The sequence below is a fragment of the Tenebrio molitor genome, chromosome 7, assembly GCF_963966145.1.
Source record: "Tenebrio molitor chromosome 7, icTenMoli1.1, whole genome shotgun sequence".
NCBI lineage: Eukaryota > Metazoa > Arthropoda > Insecta > Coleoptera > Tenebrionidae > Tenebrio > Tenebrio molitor.
In genome coordinates, this window is record NC_091052.1 from 9,604,862 (window position 1) to 9,623,820 (window position 18,959).

At 36.4% G+C, this 18,959-nt stretch overlaps 1 protein-coding gene across 3 annotated transcripts in view; it reads right to left on the minus strand.

Moving 5' to 3' along the window:
* Window positions 1-9,230: 9,230 nt before the first annotated feature.
* Window positions 9,231-18,959, minus strand: part of dpr8 (defective proboscis extension response 8) — a 72,489-nt gene continuing 62,760 nt past the window's right edge. Inside the window, exons 4-5 of one of the 3 annotated variants that reach the window (XM_069053787.1) lie at window positions 17,953-18,249; window positions 9,231-11,717 (exon numbers count right to left, since the gene is read on the minus strand). In XM_069053787.1, the coding sequence (XP_068909888.1) occupies window positions 11,593-11,717; window positions 17,953-18,249 (422 nt within the window). In that variant the 3' untranslated portion in view covers window positions 9,231-11,592. The remainder of the gene's footprint in view (window positions 11,718-17,952; window positions 18,250-18,959) is intronic. The other 2 variants (XM_069053790.1, XM_069053788.1) reach the window with 2 other exon arrangements.

Consider the following 18,959-nt stretch of genomic DNA (forward strand, 5'->3'; position numbering starts at 1 on the left):
TTTTAGCTTAAAATTGTCGGATTTATTAAAAAATCCCGGAATTTAGCACTTCGAAAGCTTCATAAATATTCAAAAGCGGCAATAAATCGACTTGTTGACAAATGTGTTAAAAATCTGGCTAAGTACACAATTAAAATTCATGGCATTATGAAATTAGTTTCAACGGGGCGAAATGTGTAATTATTAGCAATTTTCTTTTATACGGTGCATTTGCGTTTTATGCAGCTTTACGCGATACTTTACAGGATTTCGCGATAAGCCTCATGCACACCCTGATAAATATGCTCACATCCGGCTCTAATACCGGGAACAATCTAAGATTGTGTTAAATAATAATTTCGGTTTGAGTTTGTTGTGTTTAGAGCTTTTCGGAGAGCTTTTTGTAAATATTTTACGTTTTCCCAACCGGATTTAGTTTGTGGGGTAAAGCGATGCAAAGTCCGAGCAAGCCTCCCCGGAATACGGTCGGACAGCGGATATCCGGTAATTAGGACGAGTCCAGTGAAGCACGTGTCCGACTATTTGGGTCCAACGTTCAGGAAACGAGACCCAATCGCGACGTTGAATTAACTTATTTCGGGATGCGAATCGGGTTGAGCATTCTTATCTGAAACAACCCACGAAATCTGATCTCTTGTTGTCCTTTCAGACCGAAAATCAACGCAATTGGGATGATTAATTCCGTTTTTAATATCTTGGAGATCGGCTTCGCTGAAAAGGTTTTCGGATGTTTAAAACTCACTCGTTCAGGTGGAAATGTTAAAACTTCAAAGATTGCAGCACTTCATTGTGATAGCCGGAAAAGTACTCAAAGTATTTTTATACCTTTTATTCCAGTTATATCGCGAATTCATTGTAGCCACTTCTATCCAACTTCAAACAGTTTTCTCAATGCGGTGGAAAAATATAAAGCACAAATTTATTACCTCCGGTACTTTAATTTTTTTACATTTTTTAAAAAGAGCAACACTTAATAGCAAAGTAAAGTGTATTAAGTAGACGATATCAAAAGACGAAAACTGATATCTGTCTCTCTAGTAAGTCGATTGTTGTAAGTTGAAGGTCTTGAAATTCTTTGAGTTGTTACGATTAAAAAAATAATTTCTTTATTGTGTGAGTTTGTGGAAGGCTATACCGTTATTAAATCACGTAATAATAATTTTTTTTCTTGTCAATTAACAAATGAATTAATTTCTTTAAGAAAGACCATACAAATCATTCTGTAATAAATTTAAAACAAAGACTAAAAGTGAAACCTGACCAGAGAAATTAATTCACATTAAGGAGCTAGTTAAAGAGGAGATATTCTATCCCACCGATAGAAGATCCAGGAGAGATCTAGGGGAAGGAGATCCGGGGAAATACAAGAAGATCCTGGAGAAATACGAGGAGATTTTTGGGAGACCCAGGGTATATAGGGAGAATCGGGGTGGAAGTTGTATAGGAGATATAGGGAGATCTATAGAAGGCATAGGGACCTGTAGAGTAGATATAGGGAAATCCAGGGGAGATATAGGAAAATCTTGAAAAATAATAGTAAAATCCAGAATGGGAGATCCAAAGGAGGTATAGGGAAATTTATTGGAAATACAAGGAGATTCGGGGGGATAGAAGGAGACGATTAGAGCTATAAGGAGGTTGGAGGAGATTTCACAGAGATGTTTTCTTCCGATTTTTTTTTTATGATGAACCTTCTGACCATAGGAGTCACCCTTTTGACTGTTCCGAAGGGAACATTCATTTTGCTTCGATTAAAAATGTAACTACGTGAGTACCGATCATACCAAGCAATTACTTATTAATTTGCTTTTTCATTTTCATTTCATTTGCTGAAATGACCAGTCTCGTGATAATTGTTTTTAATTTTCAATACAATAATTGAATAAATCAAAATTTTATGTAGCCCAATACAGAATTATCCTTTGCATCTGCAACTTTAACTCTGGAAACCTTACGTTCTACAAGCTTTTCTAATTTTCTACTTATTTTCTTCAAGGATTTTCCTTCTAATTATCTCCGACTACACTAATTATTTCTCATCGCACATGCAAGGAAATCTCCTCATCGCTATACTGGATATTTTTCTAATTAGCAATTTCCCGGATAATTTTGACCAAATTTTAAAAATAATTTTTTTACTGTCAATTTTTACAGGTTAGTAATTATAACTTAGCTGCTGGTTTAAAATGACCAGTTAATAGCCATGCAAATTACCACGGTGTTTATAAATTAATCAAGTGTATACAAGTTGGGATCTAATGGATTTTCTGTTAATTAAAAACTGTTTTGAAAACTTTGATAAAGGGTGATCTGAGCTTAATTAGTAAACTGTCGCCGCGCGGCGCATTTTTAAACCCAAAAATACCCATTCGAACCTGTTGGGAATAATTAATCACAATTTAGCAAAGTGGTGCTTATTAATTAGCGTGAAATGAAATGACATACCTGAATTCTTTGGAGTTTTCCGGGAAGTTGTCGATAATTCACGTCCTCGACAACTACCAATTTATCAATTCGTTCGTCACTGGGATAAGAACTAAATTAGATAAACAAAGCAAACATTGACATGAGGGACCAATCACTGTGAAAACAAAGTAATATTAAGATCGCCGATTGTGTGTGTTTACAAATGATGAATAAAGAAACAAGAATCCAACCGGAAATAGAACGTGCAGGCGAGTGATTGCAGATATAAATAAGCAATTTTTAAGAGCCACCCTCTTGACTGGAGGCGCTCGCGAGCTACAGTTCCGAAGGGAACACACATTTTGCTTTGTATCCAGGAAGGGCGTGTAAAGTTCTTGGCTGACGAGTAAACGTCTTGCAAGACTGAACCGTCTGATGTTTTCCGAGAGTTTATGTAAATAGGTTGGCGAAACAGACCGCATTATTAAGAGGATTTACCTGTTTGGGAACACCCCAAATAGTTTCCAGTTTCTCCCTAACAAACTTTACCACCTAATCAACCAAAGTAACGAATTATAACCGCATTAACTCCGCTACATGTGAAACACTACGCCATTGTATCACACTGCCGGGAACTCCCCGAAAAGTGAAAAATCGCTCAATGGAGTTATCCGCCGTAACGACAACAGGAGCCATGGAAACCTTATACCCTCATGGTTCCGAGAAGACAAACAAGCTGTTAATATGGGTGACACGTGGTGCAATTAGCACACGTCATGTATTTCAGGACGCGGATTTTTGACAATCCAATTAAAAGTTTTGATTGCCTCTGTTTCGAAAACATAATTCGGCCGAATTTTTTCTCTCGTAGTAGCAACACTGCAAAAAATAAAGCTGTCCGAATACAACTTCCCTTAATAAATTGCAACGGAGTGCGAAAACTTCGTTACGTAAGCAGGCCGGAATCGCTTAACTAAATTAAATTTTTAATAAAAATTTTAATCGAAACCTCGTAGACTTGTTTTATTGTTTGATAAAAATATTCCCTTGTCAAAGTGTTTAGGTAGCGAGATTTATTCCTGCTGAAATTAACGAGTGATTTATTTCAACCAGGTAATTTATCGAGGCGTCCTTTAATTAAAACTTTTTATTATTTTTCGGGTCCGGTGCAGTTCTTGAACCGGAGGAATCACCGTTAGTTTTCAAACGCTAGTTTCTCACACAAAAAATTAAATATTTGCTCGGCTAATTGTGAAGGTCGATCTCAGAAGACGGAAGGTAAATTTGCGCAAGGTATTTTTACTGACTTGCTATTTCACCTAATTATAATTTAACAACGGAAAGCGCCATAGGCAAATCTGTTTTACGTTTTTTCGACATTGCAAGCGCGCTTCTAAGCACAAAACAACAAATTAGGTAGAACAAGCAGGGTTTTTACACACCCGACAATATTATCCCTTCACTTGAGTTTTTGTTTACGGATATTTTTGGGAAAGTAGTTGCGGAAAATTATAATTTTAAATGTAGAAACGAGAAGGGGGAATAAATTAAATTTCATAATTCCTAAAGTTAATCTGCTCACATAATAGACTTGGAAAGCTTGTTAATTAAGGGCTTAGATAAAAATCTGGCGGCATTTTTAGTTGGGAGAAATTTTGACAATGTTAAAAATGCCGAATTAAACTCTTATTAATATGAGGAAAAAGAGCATTGGGAGTTAAAGGGTAGATTTGTGGAGGACTCATCTTTGTATTTTACCACCTGTATTCCTAGAATCCAGGAATTCAAAAATATTTTGTAACCTACGAGTACATCAAAGTAAAAAAACTTCATAAAAAATTCTTTGCTGAGATAGTGTTAAGCTATACGGCAAATATTTTTGTTACTAGGATGTGGAAATGGGAAAATAAAAAAAAATTTAGATTATATCATTAAAAGTACAAGTGAGTCTTTTTGTGACCGAGGCGAAGTCGAGGTGGGCAACTGGGCGAAGCACAAAAGGACCTTCTACCTACCTATTTCAGAGGTTGATTTAAACCCTCCTATACATCTCAGCAGGAAATTGTTCCTAAGGGCGTATCTTTTTGTGTTTCAGAAGTCACGGTGTTTTTTTCAGCAAAAAAATATTCTAGATTAAGCCAAAAACTTTAGGACTTCAAGGTATGTTGGTAACAAAACTGTTGATCCCGAGTGATCACTTGATTGAGAATAACAAGAAATTAGAAAGCACTTGACATAGATTTTTATCACTTCTGTAGACCTTATTTAAATGAGGATGTAAAAAGTTGAACGCTAATTATCTCGTCTGAGAATTTACGAAGAAGTGAAGTCTGTTCAGTTTGTTGTCGCAAGTAATTTTCTTAATGAAAGAATAATAATTCACCTCTAGTAATCCGTTTCTGCAAAAAACCCTATAAATTAGATCGTGAATTAGACTTTCAAAGCAATCGCAATTTAATACGAAATTTCGTTTTAATTAAAGTTTTTCCTGTAAAAATTTAAACGAATGGTTTCTTAATTATCACCAATTGCATAGTAATTTTCCAATTTGCAAATCTCTTGCTCGACTCTTTTTGCGAGATTTCCTGAAACTGACTGAGCAATTAGAATGTTGCAGTTCCGTCGTGGCAGCTTCTATTATTTCATTTAAATATAAAATGACTGGAACATGAGGAAACAAGTGTGTCTACTCATAAAGACACTAATTAACAGAGAATCTGGGAGAGGAAAATTGCTATCGCTAATTAGATATTAGTTTAGCGAAATGTTGCAATGCCGTTTTGGGCAAGGGTAAAAGCGCAGAAATGTAATTATTCGTTGCACACGGATTAGAATCGGTCGGTGGAAATATTTGTATCGCTGCGGGAAATTTCAGGTGGGTTGGCGAGGCAGCGTCCTACTTTTCTTGCTTTCTGAGCAACATATATTTTGTATTAGGCAGCAGCGTTGGCAACTTTTCCCCGCCGACAAAGTTCGCCGTGGTCAATTTAGGGCATTGTGAGGGCCGAGATGGGTGGCGGGTGTTTGTTTGGTCGGGAACAACATGAAACGTACAACGACCATGCAGCTGGTATATGACCAAGAGATTAGGCCGGGCTAATTGATTTGTGTTGGTGAAAATCTCATCAACAATCAGCTAGCTGACCGCATTTTCGCAACAGGATAATTCGACGATCTAACTGAACTAACAAGACCCTAGCTCAAGGGTCTTTACAACGTCTTATCCCGGTTCGGTCGGCGTAATCAAGGTGGAAACTTGCGGTAATTCCCCGATCTCGTCTTTTTCTCTTTGGGGCGTCGCTCCTGCTCCTTGTTAAGCCGTTGAATTTGCATGACAGGTGGAATAGCAGGAAATACACGCGGAGGTATGTCGAGGGCCGAAATGTGCCGCATATCGGATCGGTTTACTCGCAGTTTGTATGCAATAAAAGCTCCCGCTGCATAATTTTACGTTGACTGGAATTGAATTTTTATTAGGTCGCATAGCTACCTCGCTGATCACTACACTCCGGTTTACTAATGCCCGTATTATTGCCGGCACTAAATCAAAACGTTATGATGCTTTATGTCGACCCATAATTTTTGCTCGCTCACATGATTTGCCGCACCATTCATATTGCAAAGCTTGCCAAAACGGCGTCGACAACAAATCGAACGATTTACATAAATTCAGACGCTTCACGGCAAAATTCAAATTCGTTCCTAATTTACTCCGGGCATAAACTGTTCTCCAACACAAAGAAACGAAAATAATGAAATTCTTGCCGATTCCGAAACGAACCGCTCTGTTCGGGCCGGATCAGGTAGCTCAGAAAGCCGGTTCAAATTCACCGCTCAGATTAAAAACTAATGGAATTAAGCCGAACCCACATCACACAAACGGGTTACTGATGACGTTATGACCGCTATTAGAATAATGGGCTTAAGGACACTCACCACACTGCTGTAAAAAGATAAGGCCACATACTTACCCACACTCCGATGCTGACGCGATTTCTAAAGGCTCACGCTCACAAACTCACTTCGTACGCAATGGAGACATCCGCTATGTGATTTCTTCAATTTCTTCAATCTTCTTATGGATTATTACTTACTAAAATGACTAAAAACGATTTTGATACTTTTGTATTTTTATCCAATTAGTTTCACTGCTGTTCTTCATTTTCCTATTTTTTTTTAAATGTTTTCTGCAAAAGATCTTTTCAGCCTTACTAACAGTCAACATGCATTATGCGACGTACTCACTTAAAATAACACAAAAAATATTTTGATGCCTATAATGTGGATCAATGGAGGCCTACCCGTATTGTACATTATATGTATTTAAAAATGGTTAAAATAGTAATTACATATCAGTTTTGATAGTTTGAGCATTATTTATTAAGTTGTCTGTCTAAAAACAAGAAATCATTGAAATGTTCTTGACCTTGACGTTTTTTTGACAATTTGAAATGTAAACCAAATTACTAGAAATGGCCGTACTGCCAACTTAAATTTGAATTTTCAGAGCCAACTGGGTCGACAACCGTTTTGAAATCTAATACATATATAGCTCGACAAAAACAGCTTGGCACATGGCTGATGGATGCGTAGTGGACTGAAATCCCTGCCACTAACAGAGCGCACTTGTTTGTTGCGTGTCGAAGTGTTTACAGTATTCTCAATTTTGTTGTAGGTCGTAAAATTTAAGGATCTTGCGGGGTTTATAAATTCTAGTTTACCACTAGCACCCAACCATTGTCCCCCTTAATCACTCATAATATGCAATAAAATTTTACGACCTACAACCAAATTGAGAAAACTATAGATCGTGTTAAACGGGCGAAAAATTATAAACAGAATAAAATGCTTCAAGCTTCAAGTGGACAGCATGTTCGGAATGCTTAGCAGATTTGCTTTATTAGTGTCTTACAGACACTATCTCTTTTCCTCTTCTGCGCATTTCATGTGCCAAGCTATTTTTGTCAAGCTGTATACATATTGAGTGACTTAAGTCACATTAGTCTAGCCTTGCCTCGCTTGAAAAGAAGTTGTTCTGTTTGTGTTTCCATAAAATGGATGGAAATATCAAGAGTCATGATAATATAATAATGTATTTGCGTGGTGTGCGCCATTAATTTCGAAAGGGTATAATATCCCCTTTATCTATTATTAAAATGATATTTATTATAATATCCCTGATGTGGAAAACACTCGGCTGTATTTACGTACGGATGATGAATTTTCGCAAAGGTTGCCTACCTGCTGTTGTAATTTAGGATGGTGGGATGAGCTTTGAGAGTTCACTATTTGTTTGTGTTGCGAGTGTGATGTTTTATAAATTTTTAATTAAGAAGGTTATTTGACACGGAAGAAATTTACACCTTTAATAAGGGTACTAGTTGGCAACTTGTCTACCGTAAATATAAAATATGCAAGAAAGCTGCATATGAGTGCTTTCCAGGCACAAAGGGATCAATAAAAGACGATATCCCTTTCCCAACTGTTCTTGTTTGGATAGAGCTTCGATAAACTGTCTACAAAATTCCAACGGCAATAAATGAAATCAAATAAGTGGGTAGCAAAGCTATCGCTTTCCTACCAATATTGGAAAATAAATATCCTGAAATCTAGACTCCGACACGAAAGCAATCATTCCAATTTGTTCTTTTAATGAAAACAATTATTAGTCTGTTGTCGCGTCTTCGATAAAACGAGACCAAACCGAAATGCACATTCCGTTCCCAGTTTAATTAAAGCGAAACGGCGTGCACTTACCCACTTTTTGAAAACGACAACTAGAACCTCACTAAGTGTAAGTTAAATTGCTTTTACCCTTAACCACCAATAAAGGCACTCGGTGGTCCAAGTAATCCACTTATTGTTATGCATAGAATATAAATGCATAAAATTAGAACAGTTTCGAATTGTCTGCCCCATTACAGAGTCCATAAATGCACTTCGTGCCTGCTACACCGTTTCATTATCGAATTTTTATCCCCGCGATTAATCGCCTCCACATCCTCCACATCTTGCGCAAGCACCCTCAATTATTAATTTCGCCCTGTTTGCAAACCAAACTAACAAAGACAAACTGTAACCTTGCTCGTATTTAATTCAGGATTATTACTCGTTTCTGACGTGCACCAACTCGCATTGCCTCAAATATTAATCGCTTTGCAACCGGAGCTTTCACTCAAAAATAAGCGCGACAGATTGTGACCGCCGAGCAATTGCAAATTGCAAACTTTGTCTATTCGGAAAGCGCAGGAACTAATGAATAGATTCGCATCAAATCCTGGCACGGTTGGGAGCAAAGACGCGGTTTATCTACTTTACGGCAGATTTTATGTGTTAAGAAGTGAGGCATAAAAAATTCGAGGTGACATAAAAGTCTGTTTATTACAAGGCGATAACCTCGGATTGATGCGACTTTTCCAGATTTTCGGATTTGAAGCTTAGCGACTCGCTAATTTTTCGTTTTTCTGTGGTGTCTCTCTGTGGAGCTTTTTGGAGAATAATAGGCGACGTGTTTTCAAGTGAATGAAAATGTGCTGCAAGTAATTAACAGAACGCACATACATTTCGTATTAATTATGAGATGGCTCGCATTAGCTCTATTGGGGGAAGCTATTTGAGCGGCACTCCACCTTATCCATTTACTCCAAACAACAATTAATTAGTCCATTAATGTATTAATTAATTGAAATTTCGTGTTTTTATAACGCTCAACGTGTAACTTTACTCCCACTTAATTAGTTAATGCTGGAACTGCAGAAAGGTGGGAGAAGAGACCGATAAATTATTCAGGAAGGGTGGTTGGAATTAAACACGCTTTTCGTATGAATCGTAAGTTTATTTAAAATAAATCAATGACATTTTATTGTTATTTTAAGAAAATTAAACACTGAATCCATTGACTATATTTACAGATTTACTATTACATATCATATTGAATGAAGTCGAATTCCCAAACAACTATTACGGTTGGATAATAAATTTCTCACTAAAATTTGGTCATTTATAAAACGTTCATTTACAGTTTAGTTTTTGTATCACACCAAAAATCACATGAGCCAACGGAAACATACAATGAATTTGAACGAACAGATATACTTTGATCAAACGATAAAACTATACATATTTACACCTTCATTAACAGTTATAATTATTCTGCTTAAATTAATTCATCGGGTATGGAAAGACTTTCGTTAAATAATAAGGTCGATGCGGTACGAATTTGCGTGTTATTAAAACTTTCCTCAATTAATAAAATTGCGGGACTGTCAACGCGAACTTGCACTAAGTGCCGCGAAGTTGTTCAGTTCTTATCGATTATCGGTTCCCGATTATTTCTCTGCCATTGAACAATGGTCGCTCCAGGAAACAAAACTGTCCTGTTTGCTCTCCCACTATTAAAACAGTTACATCACACAAACAAAAAAAAAACAATTAGGACGATTTTTTTTTAAATCAAAAGCTCGAATCGATTTGAGAGATTTGCTGGGGTCACAAATGGAAAAGTATTAATTAGAGTTGAAAAGTGTGTCTTCGGTTCTTCGCAACAGACACGACACCCTCGTGGCTTCACGCTCGCCGATCCTTTTATAGGGGACGGAAGAATCGGGCTTAAGAAAAAACCATAAAACTTCCCCCGAGAATGTTAAAGGAAGCCGTGTTAAATCACTGTCTAAAAACCGTGGAAATATCTCAGGCATAAACACTGTCGAAGCCGTAATTTAAAATGACCGCAAAAAATCGAGAAGGCTGTGTTTAATCCGGAGTTTTTTAATCGGGGAAAAAGTCCGGCTGCGACATTGTCTTTGGCGCAGAGAGAAAATGATTCCTTTGAAACGGGCGACAGGAAACAAATTAAAAGCATTTAGATTAGTTCACAATTGGTAGCGTGCCGGTGGCCAATCGAAATTGAAAATTATAAAATTTGGGTGACTGGGCTTCAAAGGGTCTCGTTTTAATTAGTTCACCTTGCGAAAGGGAAAAAGTCACAGATATTGATAAACAGGTGTAATTAGAGTCGCGGAGGAAGAGATCCAGCTCCAATATGTCGCCGTTTTATCATAATAAAAGCCAGAACGAGAACGGAAAAGTTCAATTTCCAATTCGACCATTCAAAAATAAAACTCTATCATGCTCGCATCAGAATTCATAACATCAATCACAAATGTCTTATGAAAATCCCATATCAGGCAAAAACAACTGCATTCCCCAGCCATTATTCTTGCGAGATGACCGCTTTCTGTTTCCCTAAGAAATCGGTTTCAGAAATTATGTTTACTTTGCTACATCTCGTGCATAATTAAGCCACGAATCAATTTATCAAAACTGGATGTTGGCAAACACGATCGACCCAAATAGGGAAACGCGACCATTGCCCAGATGGGTGTGAGGAAGTGTAAATTCGCAACATTTGGGGGTGAGGGACCAGAGAACTAACAACCCCACCGAAACACATTTACATCTTACTTATGGCAGTTAATGAGACGTCGGAAAAATTCCCATTTACTCGATGACAGTTATGTACAAAATTGAAACGACCTTACCTATATCAAAATTGTATGTACAAGAGAGACAAATCGTTGCTTTTCTTCATGATATGTACAAGACTCTGCGGCATAACCAATTATACAGCGCCCCAGAGTGTTATATGTGGAATTTTAGAATCAACGACTCCCCCGCATGAATCTCACCCCGAGCTGGAAAACATACTAATTAATTAATCACTATCGACAGTAGAATTACTGTCGGCGGTCAACTCTAATGAAATTAGTGGCGCAGCTAGTGCATTTACTAGTTGAGCTAATTAGTCAAATTGCATCCGAATTCCGTCAGAAACAATCGAGTGCACGTGAAATTTTAATCAATCTTCGTCTCCAATTACGATATGTTGAGATGTTGCAATTTATATATTCCGACATCTGGGGGGACGAGAAGGGACCACCTAGATGGGATGATCGATTTGACGGTGCGGTCGTTGGTAATGAAACGATTGCGTCGTGAGATCCATGCGATTACGGTCATACGTACAAAGGTAATAACTGTTATTAATGCAGTTCATCAATATCACTGACACGCAGTTTGTCGTACGTCCGTCACTGTGGCCGGCAGGTGTATACGAAGAGATATTTGAAACTGATTGTTCACTTATCGGTTTGTGTTCGACAGCAATGTCACCTAATAACCGTAGCGCTACGTGGGATGCCACAACACCAAATAGAACACCAAACTGAGGAGGATGGTGGCGTGGGAGAGCCGCGTCAAGGTCCCCTGACCGTGGTGCATGGCTGCTGGGTGTTCTCCTGGAACAAAAAGGCCTAGTAGTCAGTGCTACCTCCAATTCTATTCCTAAAATAACCCATAATACTACCACCACAACACATTTATCTACTATCTAGGCGCTAAGAGCAAAAGAAGAAATGTTTCTCCTTCTCTCTATCTCTTTTTGGTACGAAAGATCGAATAGCAACTGCACAACTTGTCTTCGTTAGTGGAAATTATCTCGTTTAATATACAGGGTGTATCCGAATTCGACCGACAAACTTTCAGGGCAGATTCTATGACCGAAAATAAGCATAAAACTTTTAATACATATGGGGTCAAAAATGATTAGTTTGCGAGATAATCGACTAAAAAGTTCTACCAGCAACAAAAGGAATCGGGTGGAATTTTTTGTAGAAACGTACAAAAATGAAAAGGAGCTCTGTACAATTTACAAAAATTGTCAAAATTTCGGCCCCCTGTTCAATGCACAGATAACCTCATAAAATCCAAGGAATTCAGATCGTAATTGTTTTTACGTTTTTCTTGATTATCTCGTAAATTAAGCGTTTTTGATCCCATGCGTATTAAGAGTTTTATGCTTATTTTGATCGTAGAATCTACCCTGAAAGTTTGTCGGTCGAATTCAGATACACCCTGTACATTTTTTATCGATTTTGAAAAGTTTTTAGACTGGTTCACAACTATCGTTCACGTTGTTTTGGCACAATGGGAGGCCATGATTAATTTTTTTACGTTGGATCATGTCACTAAAGTGCCTGACATACGAATCAATCAAAATGAACATAACATTTTGCTGAAACTAGTAAAACTGACAATGTACTAGACCTTGACGCTATTTATAACCTCAAACTTAGAAAAACATAACCTAATTCAACAGATAGCTTTATTACAAAATTAAATGCAAAATTTCCATGACCTTCCACTATGCCAAAACAACGTGAATGCGTTTTAGTTTAGATCATGACCAAAAATTATTAGTTGAAGTTTCTTGATTCTGAAAAAGCGATTGTAGTTTTGTTTTAAATATTCACGCTGCAACTTTTACACTTTACGTTTTGAATAAGTTCACAGGAGCTTGTGGAGCTTAAAGTAGGTACATGATCTTATTTTTGGGAATATAATGTCTTATTTTTAATTTAAATAATAAAACAACAGTTGGTAGCAGAGACTTCGAATTAGGAATCTTAGTTTAGAGTGATTTCTTTATAACACGGAATATTTTAAAGCAAATAAATGTGTTTTTGAGAATAATTCTCTTTTCGAGATTCAATACATATTGATAGTTTTGATTACAAAAGAAAACTGGTTGTAGCAGATCGTTCGATGCAAAGATTTCAATAATTGCAATGTGATCATGTTTCTCGCAAAATATGCAATACTTCTTGTAAAATAATTTTTCCTTTGGAACACTTTGCATGTGTTTTATTTTCTTTTTAGGAAGGTTTTTAATAAAGCTATTAAGATCTTTTTGAAAACACAACGTTTTCATTCTGGGAACAATTTTTCACCCGAAAAAAAACACAATATTTATTAGACAACTGGATTCAATTCAATTTGACAACTGTATTAAAAAGACGTCACAGTTACGAGTGTTGCAAAATTGCACATTTCCAAAATTAATTTATATTTTTATAATTTTTAATTATCTGGCATGCTTTTAAGAAAAAATGACTGTCTTTAATAAATGACTAAATGAAAAAGAATTAAATTGTCTTGCGTATTATTTCAAAGCACAAGATCTTTTTATTTGAGACCTTTTTGATAACAGTTTAAAATCCTTCAGCCCTAAGAAAACATTTAAAATCTGTTAAGTAATCTTTTTATTAAGTAGTATCTAATTATTTTTAAATAGCCTTTTAGTATTTAAGTGCTCTCTAATTTGTTACATTATACTCTTACTCGAGCACAATTGATTTTAAATAAAATATGTAGATATCTAGTCTTGTTTCCTTTCATAACTTGTTGAAAAGGCAGATAACAAAGTTTTGTACTTCATCATAACACAAAAACAGAGAAATTGAGATGAGATGCTGTTCACTATTGCAGGTGCGGTGTGGACACAACTCACTTTCTTTGCCACAGCTTGCATCAAAGCTCTTGATATCCTTTCTTGCGAGTTGCGGACAAAAACTAAAACGGTTCTAGCCATTTGCAATGTGTACTAAATTGTTTCCGGCAGCAACAAATTAGAGAACGTGTCATAAACCATTGTAATTTTTTGATTTTCGCAAACGTCGTGTATATTGTCGTGTTTTTTTTTGTTAAATTCGCAGCTTATTCGTTTATCGCCGCATAAAAACACGACCGTATGTTATTTTTTAGGGCAGTTCCATAAACATTTTTCATTCGGTATTAATGTATAACATATCTCTGTGTGTATCAAGTGGATAATGGCTTTTGCACGGAAATGGAACCAAAAATCGCAACCATGTTCCCAGAATTTACATCCAGAGTTAGGGAAATGTTTCTCTTCCGCATATGGTTTAAGGACCACAATTTACTTAACACTGTTGCGGTAATATAAACCACCGTGCGGTAAATACCGTGAATTTATAGTTCCTTAAAAAGCAATTATCCTTGCAAGACTACGGTTCTCGAACTATTAAATCAGGAGATAGCCAGCCGAGGCATTATCCTTTTGGTATTCTAATTACGGCGACACCTTGTTTAGGACTTGCACGTCTCGAGACAAAGCTGCAATAACAACCAGAAAGTGCAGAATTAATGCAGCGGATTTTATCGATCCTGTCGGTGCTTTGTTCGAAAAAATTGGTCTCTTTGTGTTTGGGACTAGAAATAAAATAGAATCTGAGTGTGAATGTAGTTGTGACCGTAGTTTCATTAACAAAGCCGTCAGTGCTGTGATTCTCAAGAGTAAAAAATACAGTGTGCGCTAAAAAATGTACATCTGTCACAGTTAATTCAAACTTGGAGAGACATACGACATGCAGCTGCCGTAAATTCGTAAAATAATTTAGTCGCGACTAGCATATTACGAGTGGATGAAATACTGCTGAATCCGGAAGTGTAAAATCCGGGCTTCCGGTAAAATTTCGGTCTCCTTTAATGAATAAAATTTTAAAATGGGTTGCAGTATATTCGGTTAAAGTTGGCGAGTTTGAGATTTATTTGTCGCTTGTTGTGCAAATTTATCGGATCAGTTCGGACCCTCTTGTATGTATTCTGTTTGCAGCAGCGGAGGCTTCACTACGACATTATGAAAATGAAGCCGTCCAGGCTTGGTGAACAAGCAGTAACAATAAATATGTAAACTGGCCGTCACTTTGTCAGTTGTACGGTCTGCCCATTCAAATATTGACGAAACCGTCATCCAAAAGTTGAGTTAGGGTTAACAAAGTTGTTATTTTGCATGACATCAAAATGTACATAAGTAAAGTAAATTTACATTTTTCGGGTCATTTGACAGTTCAAATTGGATGAAAAATGTTAGGACGACTGAAGCGCCCAACAAGGGTGCTTCGGATTTTTTATTTGGAAATAAACTTGTTCACTCGATGCGTGCTGATTAAAGAACGAAAATAGATTCATGCAGAAATTGTAATTTCATCGTTTCCAGGTTTCGTACACAAACTCGCATAGAATGTGCATTTCAACACGTAATAGAAATTTTTCATATTTTCATCAACATTCCGCTGTAAGAATTTCGGATTGCAACACTAAAAATATTTCATTCTGACTTTACTGAGATATTAAAAGAATATTAAATCACCACTCACTGTTAAACGTCTATGATATGAGAACATCTGGAATTTCTCGATTGCTGTTGTTAAAAGAAAAACAAGTTTGTTGTATTTGGATTCAGGCATCGTTAGTAAATGTGGAAACCTCATGGCATAATTGAAGTATTTTGAAAAAGTCCAAAAAAATAATATACACTAACTTTATATTTTGTGTGCATCCCAGACATTTTGCCCGAGAGATAAACTTGTTAATTTTCAGGTATGTTTGGTAATTAAACGAAGATTTCAAGCGGAAATTGCAATTTCATTTTAATTTTATAATATTTTTATTAAAATTCTGCACTATTCCTGATAACCACGCCAGAAACTAAACATTTTATTTCAGGAAAACACATTAAAAAATACATCATTTCAACTTGAAAAACCTGAAACATGCAAAATATGGTAGATCAATATGCTTTATTTGCCCTACGGGCTTTCAGATTCCTGCTTACAATATGGTAGATATCTTTATTTAAAAAAAGAAGACGATTCTATTGAATAGAGATAAATTTGCTGATTTAAGGAACATTTTTAAGTAAAGGAAACTGTATAATTTTTTCGCAGAAATATTAAAATTTTATTATGCATAAAGAGGGCCTGTAAAAAACAAAACAATCGAAAATCACGAATATCATAATAATAGTTTTGATTTGAGAATGGTTCCTATATGAATGAGTCGCCGTCTGGCAGATATGGTTTAATAACTCTCTAATCAGCAAATTTAAAGCTATGAGTTATGTGGCTGAGCCACACGTTTTAAATGCTTTTAATTTTTACAGCCGTTCTTGAACATATATTTTTTTTAAACATACTGTATTTAATTTACATTGTAGCAAAATATATGAAAACTGATATTTGAAATATATGTTAAAAAAATTAAAATTAAAGGACAGAATATTGTGAAAGTGATACCGGGTGTGCAAAGAAAGATCCAAAAATATCTGTCATAGAAATTTGACAATTCCTTTCTGCTTTGAATTGAGGTTTTAGTTGAAAATTTAAGAGAAAGCATTTTTTGCCCAAACTCAGTAATTTTTTATTATATTGTACTGCACAGGGTGTTTATAGAAAATCCTAAAAAAATTTGTGATGCCAGAAATACCTGAAACTTGTTTATTAACCTTTTTGAAAATTTTTGTTGCCTTTAAGATGAAAAAATATGCGAAGATGTAAAAGTTTTATAATTTTTGCACAAATGCCACTTTAGTAAAATGATAATTTTAAACATACATATCTATAATTATAATTGATTTTTTAAATAGATATTCGCAAAAAAAATTTCAAAGAAAATTAGAAATGTCTCGAAAATTTTGGAAATTTTTTATTTATTTTGCCGTCTTATTTGCTCTCAGAAATATTTAATTATCAATAAATCGCCAGTTAACAGAAGAACCATTTAATTTTCACTGTGACTCTTGTCGCGTTAAGCGCGCATCATCTTGTTAAAACAGCCCTTGCCGGATTGGGAAAGTGCAACAGGTTCTAAAATGTGCACGAAGACATAGTGCACCTTATATCAATAATTCTATTGTAAGGGTGGCAAGTGGTGAAAATCTCTCTTCTCCACACATAAATTTCTTTCCTAGTGCATTTAACACTACGAGTAAAATTAACACTAATTGCACTGTCGTATTCGCTTAATGCTTTGTCCAAACCGGTGCTGTCCTTGGAGAGCTTTAGATTGCAGGTGACACTCATGGGTTCTTTTTCCAGATTACGTGGACCAATACTATTATTTCGTCCCTATTTTCCCGCCCAAATAATTAAGAATTTTCTAATCGAAATTCCGGTCTCACCCACATAATCCGGCTTCGTTTATAAATACTCGTAGTTTTGTCAAGGAAATTATTTTCCGGGAGTTCACAGAGAATGTATGTAGTACCGGTTGTGAAAAATTTTTATTTACAGTGTATGTGATTAATTAATGGCGCTGGAGTCTTGGAAGCGAATTACTTTGGAGATAATTCTTGTAGTAATTCGCATTGGTGCAAAATTTGATGTAAGTTTTTTTATTGTCTGCGATAAATTAATTACCGGGGGAGAAAAATCTCCATATATAAAAATTAGCTTTGATAATAGAGTTGCTGGAAATGACCATAAAAATTCTGATGGCATGAACAGCAGCTAAAGCTAATTAAAAATAATTAAATATGGATAAAAGCACTCTTTGCGGGTATCCAAATGTTCCATTCGTTGCATAATTGGGAATAATGTGCTTTTTTGCTTGGACGTTACCACCTAAAGATAAATGATGTCGATGTTAATACAGAGGCTACCGGTGTAATGATTCACGGTCCACTGGCTGGAGACAATAACCAAACAGTATCACCCAATTATCGAAATGAAAGACCCATATCAGGAGCAATTTGCTACACAATGATATTAATAATTTCACCCTCTCGTCATAAATTTGCGGCCGCGTCCGAATCTCGAGAGGGTTGTTGTGTCGCTCCTCATGAATTTCAGACATGCCAACAAATCGTCCGCAACGAACGCGACCATCGGCTAATTAAAAATTCATTACCATTAAGGATATGCACTCTAACACTGGCGGCGTTAGCGTTGGACGGCGTACACGTATACAGTCCTGAATCACTCTGCACGGCCTTCTGGATGAGGAGTCGGCTTGTTGTGACTTGGCCCTTTTCAGTGACAAGGCTAATACCGCCCCTGGGAGAGTCAAAGTTGATAACTTGAGCATTGTGAGCCCATAACATACTGGGTGGGGGTTCCGGGGCGAAACGTACCAAACAAGTTAAGTTTATAGTTGAACCCATGTTTATAAACAAGTCAGGACCTCCCAGGATCTCTGTAATAGGCTCTGGAACAAAAAGACATTTCATTAATTATTTTGGTCACTCGACACGCTAATAATTTGTTAATGTCATCTGGGATTTTTTTGGTGAGGCAGCGTTCCAGCTGCATCATCAATTCGCGATCGGATCTTTTTTCCGTCCGTTTATTTATTTATGTTGCGAGAATAATCGAGAGTCCCCGTAATGGACTCCGAAGTCAAAAATGAGCTTCCGAGATCGATATAAAAGGGCTCAACTGTGAAGCGTCGGGACTTGATCTTGCCCCACAATAATAAGAGAAGAGTTATTGATACTATCAAGATCCATTAAATAAATTGCGTCCATAAACTTATTTGATCAGTAATGGATTGGTTCGCTGGAACTGTCATCGGAAAGCCAACCGAATAAATTTTTTCCCGACGAATTAAATTGCAAATTAAAATCATCTATCACCGGAACTTTTTGTTTTCCCTTCCTGCTACGCGCTCCATTAAATTAAACTATGAAAACGCGATCCGGAAAATTTTAAACAAATTGAACGTACCCCTGATCGCCCGGAACGTGTAGTCACAGAAGTCGGTTGATGTTACACAATAAAAAACCTCGAATTAAATGAGCTAGAAGATCAGAGGAGACATGCCAGGATTACCGTTTTTAACGGTTAACGTCTTTAGAATCTGAAATTACGGACATGCACAGCAACAAAGGATAAAAGACGGAGACACAAAGTTGGGAC